Source organism: Oryzias latipes, chromosome 14 (assembly GCF_053564925.1).
Source record: "Oryzias latipes strain Hd-rR chromosome 14, Olatipes_Hd-rR_3.1".
Lineage (NCBI taxonomy): Eukaryota > Metazoa > Chordata > Actinopteri > Beloniformes > Adrianichthyidae > Oryzias > Oryzias latipes.
Genome location: NC_136250.1, coordinates 23011859 through 23027525, shown reverse-complemented (window position 1 = coordinate 23027525; position 15667 = coordinate 23011859). Strand labels below are relative to the sequence as shown.

Genomic DNA, 15667 nt, shown 5'->3' with positions numbered 1-15667 from the left:
CAATGACCACAGCCGCAAGACGGTCCAGTCAACAGCGGGTCGCTGTGGTTGGCAGGGGCCATTTAGGCATATTAGACATGGTCCAGCTACCATAACCTGCTAACCACTTCTTACAGTGGGAGCCTGCTGGAGGCAAAGGAAGAAAAACATTAGAGGTTAGTTCGTTACGAAGAAGGCCTGAACAGGATCTCTGAGGGAGGTAGGAGAAGTCTGGACTCAGGCCAGTGATGGAGCAGGGACAGTGAGGAGGGGCAGGGCTGTTTAGAGGTGGGTGGTCAGTACTCGCAGATTGGAGGGGCTGAACCTGCTGATTTATGTTTGTGGTTTCACTGAATGACTTCAGAAACCAGACAGACAGTCATCCTGCCTCCAACGGTGCATTGTAACCAATGTGTTTCTCTACTTTTGTGCATGAGTTACATATTAATGTCATATTTCTGATTCAGAGACCACAAATACCATTTCTACATAAGAAAAAAATGTTAATGCTCTACTTTTTTGTTTATGAATGTATGTGAAGCAAATAAGGAAACTCTTTTTGGCAAACTTCACATTTAATGGATTCAATGTGTCATGTATTGTATCTATAAGTACATTTTTTTTTATTTCATTTGTTTTGACATGGTTTATTTGAAGCAATCAAAGCAAGAAAAATGAACAAAACAATACAATCACAATACAATAAAATCAAACCTACAAAAGTTTGATTTTATTTTTTGTCATCAATCAAGTTTGGTTTATAAACCTGGGTAATTATTTTTTCTTTTGTGTCACTTGGGGATTGCGTAGCAGCAAAACAAGTGGATAAAAGCACAGCCATTGCACAGGCAGCTGGTGCTAAGAGGGTTGTTGGGACGTTGAAAAGTACAAAGTGAACTTTTAATGAGGGAACATAACAAACTAGTTTTTAAAGAAATATGCTTGGTTTGACTAGTTTCAACAGACAAGCAGGTACAGAGTTCCAGGCGCTGCTATTTGGTGGCTGCGTAGCATGACTCTGACGTTAGAAGAACTTGGAAAGCTGCAAGCCTTGAATGACTGAGAATATGACAGAAAATTCCATTAGAAAGATCACACACAGTCACAAACCCAATGAGTAACTCTCTATTAATTTCTAATCTTTCAAAAAAGAAGCAAAATAAAACAACTAAATTAATTTTGAGGACCCCAACTGTCCCTCACAGATGCAGCCTCCAAAATTCCTGCCTGCATGCTTTTTGTGTTACAGTCTTATCAGCAGTGAAAGGATAAAACAGGAATAAAAAAAACTCTGACACACGACCTAGATGTAGTTAAATATGAATGGCTCCAACTGGAACTCAAGCGGTGATGAAGTTAAAGTGGGAGATCTGTTACTGCCAGCCAACAGTGAGTCAACGGCAGCTTTTCAAAGAACCACTAAACTTGATCCTGATGTGTCACTCAGGATCTGGGTAACATGCATGCATGGTATCCCTTCTCATTTTGTTGAATAGAGAAGATAGTGTAGTCCTGAGTCACGTATTATGCTTCCCAAAGTATCTAAATCCCCACCTCACACTGCAGTCCAGCTCTGGTGCGGTCGCCGGATTCTTTGTGTAACTTGAAAAGTGCGAGAAGCACTCACATGGCATCCAGTCTGGAATGGCCTCAACGGCGCTCCAAAACATTACTGGTGCAACAAAAATGGTGACCAATATCGGAGCAATCAAGCCGTACACTTTTCATTTCAGATTCCATCTCAGATGAGAAAAAACAAAGATGTACATGGATCTTTTTGTCTGCATCAGAATGGAGCAGAGCAGGGAGTTTATGGCCCACCCAGCGCATTTTCAGCATAACAAAGAAGCTCTTTTCCAAGTGGCATTTGTTTCATCGGCCCCTGATTTACAATGATTTGAATAAAGAAATACAATTTTTAACTTAATTTTCTATATATTTCTCCTTTATCAGAAAAATGCCACAAGAACATGCTAAAACACACAAAAAAAAACACAATTTCATTGGAGTGGGTCTTTACATTCCATGCAATGGTGCACATTGACATTTTGACATCTATTGCTGTGGCTTTGTTTTCATTGATTGAAAGAAAGGATGGGGATACAGTCCTTTGCATCTCATAAAAATAACAATTTAAAAAAAGGCAAGCTAAAAAAATACACCACCATAGCACCTTTGTTTCCTGGAACAATTGCATTTATGCAAAAGTACTTTAATACTAACTATTGCATGAACTACCTCCATCAATTTATCTCAAATTCCTGTTTTGTTTAGGGATGCTGAGGTCTATTCCAGCTACTCAGGGCGAAAGTAAGGAACCACCCTGGACAGTTTGACAGTACAACACAGGGTCACACACTGACAGACTCACACATAACAATGAATTGTGTCCTTCCAAATCTTTGAATGTTCAGCTGGACAAACAGCTAAACGGTGAGTTATTACCACTCGGGGGCAGTCTGGTTCTCCTCCTGTGTTTTTCTTTTACTTTGCTCTGTTCTGGAAATAGCTAAAGTGATCAATTTTTAAGCAAAGCTAAATGCTAAGACAACATAGACTGTCCAGTAAATTTATTGTCAGTTATTTCCACCTTTACCTCCTGCTTCTCCAACTGGATCAAAAGGGATTTTCCCCCAAAGCGTAGTTTCATTTCAGACAGTTCTGACTGTACGTCAACCCATCTGAGCTGTTGGATCAACTTAATCCTTTATTTTACCCTCCCACAAAGGTAAATTTGAAAGTGACATCAGCTGTTTATTTTACCAAATGAATGTGCTGCAGGCGTTTCCTAAAGTATACTGGAGTGTTCAGCATCAAGCGATCGCTGGCAATGTGAGCGGTGGTACCCAAATAAAGAGCAAACACAAATGTTATTCATGGTGGAAAGTTAGCAAAGGTTTGCAGAGCTTTATAAGCCATCCTGAGGCCGTTCAACAAAAGAAAAGACAAGAAAAATCCCCCCCCCCCCCAAAAAAAACAGGTCGGGAGCTAACTCGGATATTGGATGCAACAGTGATTTATTGCAACAAGGAGTGAGCCATCTTTGTAACCCTTAATATTAACTTTATACCTGAAGTTTTGTCAGTGAGCCACTAAAACCACTTTGAAGTGCAGATCCTCAGTCATGCAGTCCAGCTAAGTGTGAGTCACAAGCCAAACAAAGGACCCAGGTTTCTGTTGGTTTGTGTATCAAGGTGCCCTCTTTGTTCTTGAATAAAAGTAAGGCATGTCCCTGTCAACGCTAGTTGGTGATCAAATGCAATGCCTGCGGTGTCACGACTACACACAAACCCGTCCTGTTGGATACCCAGCCATAGGATGACTTCCCTTCTCTCACATGGTCTTTCAACACAATGGATTTGTGATCAGACTGCACTTATGAAGTCACCTAATCCTGATAAGTCAGGCAAAGGTGTGTGAATGCGAGTGTAATGTGAGGATCCAGTGCGGAAGTCGCACTGTCAGACCCGCTCAGAGCTTACAGTGATGGCTGGCTGTAATTAAAGCTGTGCTCCTGGTAATTGCCAACAGTCAAAACTTAATTTCAGGGGGTTTGCTGAGGAAAAATCTGTATATTCTCCACAAGCCTCCCCTTGTAACCTATAATTTAGAATGCCTAGAAGAAACGCAATACAAAAAAGTACTAAATGTTCCCTTATTTAGATGAGCCACCAGTTTACTTTTTGAAGAAACACAACTGCAAGTCACAGGTTACAAGTATGTGGAGCTACATTCGTTGTTTCTCTTTATTTACCAGCAACTGCACTCGTGTTAGCAGAAAAACCTGCATTTGTGGAAATATTGGGAAGAATGACACACAACCCCAAACACTATTGTGTCAACAGCGACATGCTCACTTTCAATTATAATGACTTTAATTCTTTGTTTTTGTTGATTTAACTTTGAGTGCAACAATTTTCATGCAACCCATAATGACTTAATGGCAACAACCATTACTTAAAGTCATTTAATGGTAGATGGCTTAGATGAGCTCTCTACTAAAATATTTACAGGATTCCCAGCTTTCAGAAGTCACAAGCATTGCGAACTATGTCTCCGTTAAAAAAAGAGGATTTGGTGGAGGGCCCTGATGACAGCTGCCAGGAGAAAACAAATAGGCCAAGTGGAGAAGAAAGCTGTTGCCTCTTTTAATTGTGATCCAAACTTTTAAATGATCTGCAACTTTCAATCTCAGGATTTGTGTTTGAGTGCAAAGATCTTTCCCCCTGAATTCCCAGCTTCAGTGATTTATTTCTCTCCAAATTTCCTTCGTGATTTTATTGTTTGCATAAAATTTATTATAAGTATCCACTCGCTACATTGTCTCTAAAAGCAGCTGGATACATGGCAGCTGGATAATACATTTGAAAAGTGTTCTCTTTTTTCCCCTTGAAGTCTCTCTTTTATCTTTCTCTATTAACCACTCCTGAAGCACAGACAATGATCTCCTGTAGACCCAGCTGGTTGAAAACACAAAAAAGGCCACAGACCAGCAAACGGACATGCCAGGAAACAGGAGGGCTGCCACTTCCACTCTGGGTTCATCAATTGGGAAGAGTTGCATGTAAGTAGACCTGCATCCCCCTCTGCTGGTGGCTCTGTAGCACCATCGCAGTTTCACTTTTCCTGCTCACCCTCAGGGATTTCAAACAAAAACCACGCCAAGAAGTTTCAAAATAGCTAAACAGTATCATTCATTCATCTCCTAATACGTTTTTTTTTTTCCCCTTTTGGGGTCACCGGGCTGCCAGAGCCTAACCTGGCCCCTCGCGGGCGAAGGCAGGGGACACCCTGGACAGGTCGCCAGTCTGTGGCGACGCTAAACAGTATCAATACCTAAATACATACTCACAGACTAGTAATTGATACCCACTGATCACGTGTTCCTTTCAGTTTCACTATGACTCTATTTGCTTGAATTTTCCTGTTAATGCATAACAAGACAGACAGACAGACAGACAGACAGACAGACAGACAGACAGACAGACAGACAGACAGACAGACAGACAGACAGACAGACAGACAGACAGACAGACAGACAGACAGACAGACAGACAGACAGACAGACAGACAGACAGACAGACAGACAGACAGACAGACAGACAGACAGACAGACAGACAGACAGACAGACAGACAGACAGACAGACAGACAGACAGACAGACAGACAGACAGACAGACAGACAGACAGACAGACAGACAGACAGACAGACAGACAGACAGACAGACAGACAGACAGACAGACAGACAGACAGACAGACAGACAGACAGACAGACAGACAGACAGACAGACAGACAGACAGACAGACAGACAGACAGACAGACAGACAGACAGACAGACAGACAGACAGATAGATAGATAGATAGATAGATAGATAGATAGATAGATAGATAGATAGATAGATAGATAGATAGATAGATAGATAGATAGATAGATAGATATAGATAGATAGATATCTTGAAATGGTGGTTTTAATGCACCAGATAATGTTAAATCATCATAATCTTCCACTAAATCAAAGTAAAAAATGGTTAAACATCTTTGACCTTAAGACCTAATCGCTTCATTTTGATAAACATATCAGTAATTCCCTGATGATTTGATGTAAACTAGAGTCGAGAGGTTCAAGACACAAAAGCAAGTTTACAGTAAAATGCTTTGTTTTGCCAAAACAGGCCGTATTGTATTAAAATATAAAGTTTCTGTGCAGCACTGAAACCTTATATCTTAATACATCATGACCTATTCATTGTGTAACCAACAAAGGATTTTGAGGGGCGTGTGCTCTGAGCTTGCTTGACCTAATTACAATCCCAATCACAGTCCCACTTTCTAAAATAGGAGTGTTGCAGAAGCTGGTATTTCTTCATTCACACTGTGTAACTCTGATTTCTATAGATCATTTCGATGTTTTTGGAGGCTGCTGAATATTTTCTGGGAACATGAATCACCTGAATGTGCACAAGAAAGAAATAAGTGGATTTTATTAAGCTAAGCTGTACTCTTATCTATTTGCAAAACTGTCACTAAAATTGATTTTCCACAAGTATCAATCTTTCTAGAATGTTTTGGTGATAAGATGAGGAAAATATTATTTCCCTACATAAATGTCAAGGCAAGTTTTTAATTTGTATCTTATCTATAAATCATTTAATGTTTCATTTTTTGTGTGTGAGGGTCAGGGAGGTTGTGAGCATTGTGTGTTAAAACATTCCTCATTGGCCAGGCTTATTACCAGGCAATCAGAGAATATTTAAATTATTGCTCCCCCTACATCACCTACTGTAAGGAAGTTTGGGGGAATAATTACAATTTTCATTACATCCCTTATACATTTTTCTCTGCAGAGGGAAGATTGTTACACAAACCCAGGCCAGAGCAGCCCATTCCCCCTGCTTTGATTAATACTATATTGTATAAATATTGTTATCCTAAAAATGTAGATTTTCTATCATTGTTTTTATTCCGCAATAGGTACCATTTGCATGCAACTATTAACTATTAACCTGTTTAACTTAAATTTCCTGAAAATCATTCCTCAAATAGATCCTGAAGATTTGTAGTAACTTTTAATTAAATGTGGCATTTGCAAAAGGAAGTGCTCCATCCCCACTGCTGTTCGTCATGGGTCTGAACCCCTACAACAGATACAAGGCAAGACTGCGTATGGACACTAACTAAGGAATGGAGTACTTTGGTATGTGACAAATGGTAACCAGCTGCCAGGATAGCAGCCACATGTAAATATTTTCAAAGCTTATGTCAGGTTTTCAGAAGTCGGCCTAATTAAATGATAAGGATCCGGTCTGTCAACGGCTATAGCTTGCCAGTAATCAAGTGGGATCATAAAATGACCAAAAAAGACTAAAACCACTAATGTTAAAACTAGTTAGTCTCATGTGGTGCATTAAGGGTCTAACAATAAAAAATCTGAGGTCCACCCTCCACAAAGAAACAAGAAAGACCCATCACAAAATTTCCAGTTGGGCTGGCCTGGTAGGACTCTACATCTCACACAGCAGTAAATTGGAAGAGAGCAAGAGGGAAATGGAAAAACCATGGGACTGGGACGTTCCACTAACAAATATAAGAGAGGGCTGACCTGATCCTACCAGTGACTTGAAATAACTGTTCAGAAGGTGGATCATGCGGCACATGGTGTGGATTCACCAGACCAGGACAAGTGTGGAACCTGTGCATTGATGACCCCAATACAGAGGTGTTATTTGTGGCAAAGCATCTTAACCAAGAGGCTGTCAGCAGGCAAGTGATAGTTTGAAGTCTCAAGAGGTCCTCCCAAGGATGGTGGGAAATAAAATGACATGGTGCTAGCCAACTGACTGGACATTAGCTGTGTTTCCATTGACTATGGAATGGCGCAAATTGGATTTGCGATAATAAATCTGCCTGGAAACACGACCAAAAAAAACCTCACATTTATCGAAAAAAAGTTTTGGTGCTTGAAGGAGGTGGTCTCTGAGGCATTTCGAAATTGACTTATTTTGCAAAACTGCAACAGAAACCCTTTTCCAATTCTGTGAGTCTGATAGCGACGGCATTACGCTTCTAGGTAGAAACTGGCTGCTGTGGGTGCTGCACAGCGAGAGCCACAAAAGGTCCTACAGCATCACACAGCTCATCAAAAGTTGAGCAGCAGAATCCACAGCTCCTCTAGAAAATCATCAAACACTATTTCCTAAAATGGTTTAATCCGTACCAACTTCCAATTGTAAGGAGTTTGCCACTACATGACCTGAATAAGACGCCGTCGTTTCCTTTGATAGATGATTATGAGCACTAGTGCTGTGACAGAAATTTAAATGTACTAAATGTACTAATCTACTGAAAATCAAAGTATTGCTCACATCCGTTGCGATGTTTTTGGATGACTTATCGCGTGAGTTGGTTTGTGTTTAATTGCATAATTATGATTTAATGAAAAGAGTGTAATTGCAAAATTGTGTTTTTTGACATTTCTAGAATTTCGATGTTTTGTGCATATGTGGTATGGACACAGCTACTGAGGAGATGAAAAGTAGTACAAGAAAGTAGTTATAGATGCAGTCATCCTGAGTAACACTAACGCGTCTTAGCAAGAACAAACAAGAAATCTCAAGTTCTGATAGAAGAACGGGAGAAATGATATTGAAAAAATGTATTTGGAAGAGCTGGGTGACACAGTCTGCTTGTTTTGTTTTTGGTTTTCACTTTTTGATCGTGTGTGGATCAGCTGTGGCTTCTCCTTGCTGCTCCGCCCACTCACCTGTGCTTCCTGCTGGAGTTAACAGCTGCACCTTGTTAGTTGATAAAGTTTTCTGCCTATTTAAGTCACCTTGATTTATGTCTCTGTGTGGGAGCCTTTTGCATGCTGTTTTGTTATCATTTCGTTTGGCAGACGTGACTCCTTGGTTTTTCCATGTCAGACGCTTCAGTTTGCTTAGGCTTGTGAAGTTCCATTGCCACAAGCAGATGAAGCCTTTTCACCCGATGGTGGGATTGCCTCACCTGCCCAGGACTTGCGTGGCTACATGCCGGGACTGTTGAAGCTCCATGGCCGCCTGACACGTCTGGAGCAGCCTTTACCCTCACCCCGACAAACAAGACTTGGTTCTCCTGAACAGTTTGATGGCATGGATGAGGATTGCCAGTTGTGTCAGCTTTAGTTTGATTTCAAACCCAGTGAATTTCCATCAGAGAGTAGCAAAGTGGCCTATGCCCTACATTTTTTGATGGGCAGAGCAAAACGATGGGGTTGGGTGAGTGGGATCGGGCAATGCCTCATTGCAGTTCCTTCAGTGCTTTTGTCACATGGCTTTTGACGATTTTTAACCCATCTACGCCTCACTGAGAAGCTGCTTCTTAACTCCTTCGGCTGTCCCAGGGGTCCAGCACTGTTTTCGGATTATCCAGTAGAGTTCCGCACACTTGCTGTCAGCACTCGTAGGCCTAACGAGGCGCTTGTGGACGTGTTCCACCAGCGAGGGAAAAAATGAGCTACCAGCGAGGGAGGTTCCTGCAGATATGGAAGCTCCGAGTTATCTTGCCACTCAGACCGACGCATGAGGGAGAGGACCCAGGAACAATCAGTTCCTGGTTTTAGCACACGTCACCAACGTCAGCGGTCGACGCCACCTGACCTTACCCATTGTCGACCCGATGACTGGGCCCCGTCCTCTGAGCCTCCTCCAGAACCCATGCAGGTGGGCTTGGGGCACCGTCAATCTTGAAGGTCCATCCAGTGTTCCATATCAGCAAGTTGAAGCCAGTGAGGGAGAGCCCTCCTCACACAGCTGACATGAAACCACCCCCACCACATTACGTAGACTGTGTGCCTGTCTATACCATCAACCAGCTTCTTACCACCTGACGAATGGGGCGGGGCATACAATACCTTTTTGATTGGGTGTGTTAAGGACCAGAACACAGTCAGTGGGTGCCTGACAGTGGTTGGACAAGGACATAATTGGACAGTTTCATAAGGACAATCCCAACCAGCCTAGCTGTCCGTATGGTAGCTGGATAGCTGGACGTTTGTTTTACTTTTTGATCGTGTGCGGGTCTGTTGCGGCTTCTATGTGCTGCTCCGCCCACTCACCTGTGCTTCCTGCTGGAGTCCACAGCTGGATCTTGTTAGTTGATTAAGTTGTCTGCCTATTTAAGTCACCTTGATCTATGTCTCTGTGTTGGAGCGTTTTGCATGCTGTTTTGTTGTCGTTTCGTTTTGCAGAAGCGACTCCTTGGTTTTTTGACCATCAGACCCTTAATAATGGCCAAACGGAAGAACAGATTTATTTGTTTCTGTGATTAAAACCACAGTGGTTTGTACTATCTCAAAGAGCTCTCAGTTACGGGTGAGAGAAAGGGGCGGTGGGGTTGCTCCGCGTCAACGCAACTACTGCTGCTGTGCAGAAACTATGTTCTAGAAAACGACACTAGTTTATTGATTTCTGTCTTAAAACGGCATATACAAAATTAAAAGACCACTGGGGACGCTTTGAAATATCTCAAAAGTGGAGCTTTAAAGAGGGTTGTTAATGATTGGGAACACGCGTTATGTAAGATGGTGTGAAAGCACTCAGGGTTGCTTCGGGTTTTTTGTAACCCTTTGAAATGAATGAGTTTTTAAAATGCACATTAAAAATACACAATAAAAAAAACTTTTTATTAATTATTTTTTTATTTTCACAAAGATATCAGAGAAAAGCAGCTTAAATTTAAGTAAGGATTTTTGTAATAAAGTAGCAGAAGAGATGTGCTTGTTTTTGTACTTCTTTTACAATCAAAAAATGGCACATTGTATAAATCTATTTCCAAAGGACAGTTGCTGAAGAAATTACTTTTATCCCTCCGCATAATTTACTTTCTTTGTTTTCTCTGTCTTATTGCTTCCTTTATTATCTGTACAGTTTTTATACAGTCTGGATGGAGCCATGGAAGCAGAAACCCACAGTTGGTTTCCCAAGTACCACTGAGAGCAATGGCTGGGAAGGAAGAGCCAATCTTATTGCAGAGTTATATAAGCTGGAGTGCCTTAAAGGTTTGATTGAAAGCCTCATATTTCATTTACTCTATTTCTGTTTACATAAAGCTTTAAATGCTTTCTTTTAAGTCACATTCAGCATATCTTGATGTGTGAATGGCTGAGATTATGTAGATTCATGGTGGAAAAGCTCTTTGCACATGATGTTTTGTTTATTTCGCTGTTTTCAGGTCTGAAGAAACAGTAAAGGAAATATATATATTTTTTAAAGCTAAACAATCGATCTTGTGGAAAGCAGAACTTGACAGTAGGCCCTAACATTTCCTTGAAAAAACCAATATCTGTCAAGCTGTTTACAGAATGTTCAGCAGCAGCACAGAGCACCAAGGTCTGTCGTGAACTCAGTGACACCGCGGCATGCAGTACCACGGTTTCCGCCACTAGATGGCGGTATCTTCCCACGAAACTTCCCAGTGAGCGTGAGCAGGGTCACCAAGGGAAGAGTGTAAAAATACTCTCAGGTTACATGTCGGATCATCAAAGTTAAACTTTCAAAACAAGCAGAACGGAGGACAAGCACCGCAAAGTGTTCCAGTCCAGGGGTCACCAGAGTGTGACAGAGCGGACTCCCCGGTGCCAGATGGACCCTGAGCTCTGAAGACAGATGTTTGAAGTCCCTGATCTGATAAGCTGAACAGAACCAAACACCCAATTCAATTTAAGTGTGCAGAGGTGATGGTGGTGGCAGAGGCTGCATGGGAGTGGGGGCACAGGGAGGAGGGGGCATGGTTCGCTGTGCGTAAAGACGAGAACATGACGCACAGAAAAGACAAAACAGGGAAAGGTGTTGGTAACAGGGACTGACAGAGAAAGTAAGAGTAGGGGGGAACTGGAGCAGAAGACAAAAACGAAAGAAAGAACTCCGATCGGGGTCGGGAGAGTGTTTTTATCCTCATGCGCACTCAGTCAGAGGGGTCACTGAGTGCGATTGTTCTAGGTCTGTCTGTCAAAACAGCTCGTCTAGTACCACAACAGCTATTCATCTCCACCCCACTTCTGCAGACACATTCTAACACATGTGCAAATGCAAAACGCACAAGAAGCTGCAAAAGCTTCTCTTTTCCCCGGAGCCCCGATCAACCAGCAGCAGGCAGCAGCATCAACAGCGCCTTTAAAGACCTGCGTCACTGCACCTCCATCACCCACTCTGTTTTGACTCATAAACATGCAGAGACAAGTAGGAAAGGACAGGTCTGCGCAACTTCTTCCACAGAGAAGCAAGAAATTCTACCTTACCAGGTACAGGAGGAAGGTGTGAAGGCCGGTGCCGAGACCCACGGAGGAGAGGATGCCCAGGCCAGCCCAATACGCGCACCATAGTGTCTTCTTCTCCGCGAAGCGCACATACTGCAGAGGCCAGAGAGAGGGACGGTCAACCACATGGCAGAGACACATGCACGGAGCGCGAGGGAAGCAGGAGGGGGGGCACAGAGGGTGGGAGGGACAGAGAGAGCGAGAAGGTACAAGAGTGAAAGCGTGCAGAACGCAGGGCACTTGAAAGGGTGAAAGAGGGCAAGCGCGCGCTTGAGGAAGAGAGAAAGAGAAACCTTCTGCGTCGGAGCTTGTTGTTGTTGAGGTTAGGGGATCTAGCCGAAGGGTAGGAGCGTTCAGTTCTCCGAGAAGAAAAGCACTATTATTCTTTTTTTTTGGTGGCAACTACTAGCTCTTACACAACTCGCAAAGCTGAGGGGAGCCAAGACTCATCCATCTCCCTCCACTGCTGCGCCACTATCCCTCCATCACTCCTTTTACACCTCCTCCCCAGAGCCAGGGCAGGTTGTTTTTTGGAGGAATCATTGAGTGTACAGATTACGGGAACAGGGGAGGGGTCTCTGGAAGGGGGGGGGGGGGGGGGGGTCTCTTTCCGGAAAAAAAAAATCAATTTCCCAGGAAACCCAGCAAAACAAAAACAGTTCGCCCTGCCTGAGTGTTGCCAGGGTGCTGGGAAGTGTGGGGCCAGCCACGAGCAATTGTTACGCACTTACTGAGAAGTGATTACACAACTCTAGCCTCCCTATATAACACAGGGAAAACAGTTTCCTGGCAGCAGAGTTCAAAACAGAACAGATAAAACACTAACAAAGAGGAGGCAGGTTTAATTTTCTACAATTGGCCAGGAAACACAAAAAAAGATAACAATTGATAACAAAAAAGCTTTAAAGATAGATAATTAATGAAGCTCATGTGATGTGGGCACACACATGCAGGCATGTTTGTAGGCCTCTGTCATAACCACTTTACATAGCAATGAAATTTAAGCCACTTTGCTTGATCTCAGGACCTAAGAAGACTTAGTGGAGGGTTTTGAAGCAATTAAATCTAATGGAATAAGCAAGAACAGGGATCATCCCCCAAACCACAACCGCACCATAAAAAAACCCCATGACATTCAGTGTTCCAAAATGCAAAGTGAAACTTAAGAACCCCCCCCACCCCTAAGTCTTAAATTTTGAGCAATTTGCTGGCTCATCTGGATTGGGTTGACATGCAGTTCTGTCACCTTTTGGTGGACTCCTTCAATACGGTAGGCAATAGAGAGGAGGACGAGGAGGATCAGCAAGCCAAGCGCTGTCTGTCGATGCTGCCAGAGCCTAAAGGAAAGGAGAATCAGAATGTGAAGGGGCAGGCGTAAAAAAAAAGCAAGGAAAGGAGTGGTGTGGGAGAAGAAAAGTTTCCTCAGAGAGAAAAAAAAGAAGAGTATTGTGTCAGGAAAATTAGTAAGTCGAAGAAAAGGATTTCACTTTTCAGAAAACAGGGAGAAAGAAAGACATTTGAGAAGTGGTCCCTCTTTCAAACTGCTGTTGAAGAACAGGGTGTCCCTAATGTGAGAAATAGAGGAGACCGCACCACTTGCTTCAGAAGTGATATGAAATTTATCACAGTGTTAAAGCTGATCTGACGCAGACTTTCTCCAAGGTTCTGCTTCGCTGAGCAAAGACAATGGAAAAAAAGGAAAGACTTTTTTCAAACCAATATAAGGTAATATTCTCAAAAATTGCCTGAAGTTAGAAGAAGTTAGGATCTCTCTGGGCTTCAGCTACTTGAAACTGGTTGGCAAGGTGAGCAGAGGAGCTAAAGGTTGTACTACAGTAAGAAATGTTACTTTTAGATTAGAGCAGATTTAGATTGATTTCAAGCAGAAACGTAACAACAGAAAAAAAATACACTAATTTCCCAACAATAAATATAACCAAATAAAGATATGCAGACGATAATTTGAAAACAGTGTTTACATTGCAATTGGATTGACTGACAAAAAATAAGTACACTTTACATAATAGAAAGTGAACTTGCATTGAAAGTCCACAATGCTCACTGAAATGAGTTGAAACATTCAAAAGTAACAATAAATTAAAATTTATTGAAAATTTAATAATCAAAATCAGCCATTATTTTTGAGTTGTTGATTAACAGAATTATTTAAAAAAAACTAATGAAATAGGGCTGGACAAAAACTATGGTTCCCATAACTTAATATTTTGTTGTACATCCTTTTGAGGCAATCACTGCAATGAAACGGTTTCTGTATTTGTCAATGAACCTTCTGCACCTGTCCACAGGTATTTTGGCCCCCTTCCCATGACCAAACTGCTCCAGTTGACTCAGGTTTGACGGGTGTCTTCTCCAAATGGCATGTTTCAGCTCCTTCCACAGATTTTCAATGGGATTCAGATCTGGGCTCATAGAAGGTCATTTCAGAATAGTCCAACGCTTTTCTCTTAGCCATTCTTGGGGGCTTTTGGCTGTGTGTTTTGGATCGTTGTCCTGTTGGAAGACCCATGACCTGGGACTGAGACCAAGCTTTCTGACACTATGCAGCACATTTCTATCCAGAATGCCTTGATAATCTTGAGATTTCATTTTACCTTGCACGACTTCAAGACACCCTGTGCCAGATGCAGCAAAGCAGCCCCAAAGCAGAACTGAGCCTCCTCCATGTTTCACAGTAGGGACAGTGTTCTTTTCCTTGTATGCTTCATTTTTCAGTCTATTAACATAGAGCTGATGTGCCTTACCAAAAAGCTCCAGTTTTGTCTCATCTGTTCCCAGAAGCTTTGTGGCTTGTCAACATGCATTTTTGCAAATTCCAGTCTGGCTTTTGATGATTTCCTTTCAACAGTGGTGTCCTCCTTGGTCTTCTCCCATGAAGTCCACTCTGGCTCAAACAACGACGAATGGTGCGATCTGACACTGATGTACTTTGATCTAGGAGTTCACCTTTAATGTCTTTGGAGGTTGTTCTGGGCTCTTTGGAGACAGTTTGAACTATCCGTCTCCTCAATTTGTCATCAATGTTCCTCTTCCGGCCACGTCCAGGGAGGTTGGCTGCTGTCCCGTGGGTCTTAAACTTCTGAATAATATGTGCCACTGTTGTCACAGGAACTTCAAGCTGCTTAGAGATGGTTTGATAGCCTTTACCTTTACGACGTTTGTCTATAATTTTGTTTCTAATATCCTGGGACAATTCTCTCCTTGTCTTTCTGTTGTCCATGTTCAGTGTGGTTCACACCTTTTCACCAAACAGCAACGTGACTATTTGTCTCCTTTTAAATAGGCAGACTGACTGATTATGGGTTTGAAAACAGCTGTGATGGCAATTAAAGGACATACCTGAGTTCATCATGACCCCCTGGGCAATTAGTTCTCAGTCTTTTATGGAGGTACTATGATTTTTGTCCAGCCCTATTTCACTAGTTTGTTTTTTAAAATAATTCTGTTAATCAACAACTCAAAAGCAATGGCTGATTTTGATTATTTAATTTTCAATAACTTTTAATTTACTGTTACTTTTGAATGTTTCAAGTCATTTCAGTGAGCATTGTGGACTTTCTTTCTTTAACTGAGGGGTACCAATCATTTTGTCCACCAAAATACATATACATATATATAAATTTTCAACAAATCTGCAAGCTAGTATATTGTAAAATTAAAAGTTCTTTGTATTTTTTTTATGTGTAAATATTAGTGCAAATTCGAAACCCCATGCACCGACACACAAAAACCTTTTGTTGTGATTCTCACATCTGAATTTTAAATTCACAACATTCCCTTAATTTTTTATTTCTTCTTGTGCAACAAACAGTTTTTGAATAGTGGAAGGGAGTTTTCCATTGCTAAGTTGTGCTGTTTGAAATTTTACATGGTCAT

General features: G+C 41.9%; 1 protein-coding gene across 7 annotated transcripts in view; it reads right to left on the bottom strand.

Moving 5' to 3' along the window:
• Positions 1-15667, bottom strand: part of LOC144983598 (vacuole membrane protein 1-like) — a 79327-nt gene that overhangs the window by 47984 nt on the left and 15676 nt on the right. For all 7 annotated transcript variants that reach the window (XM_078930442.1, XM_078930444.1, XM_078930441.1 and 4 more), the window contains 2 exons: positions 13020-13110; positions 11756-11866 (listed from right to left, as the gene is read on the bottom strand). In XM_078930442.1, the coding sequence (XP_078786568.1) occupies positions 11756-11866; positions 13020-13110 (202 nt within the window). The remainder of the gene's footprint in view (positions 1-11755; positions 11867-13019; positions 13111-15667) is intronic.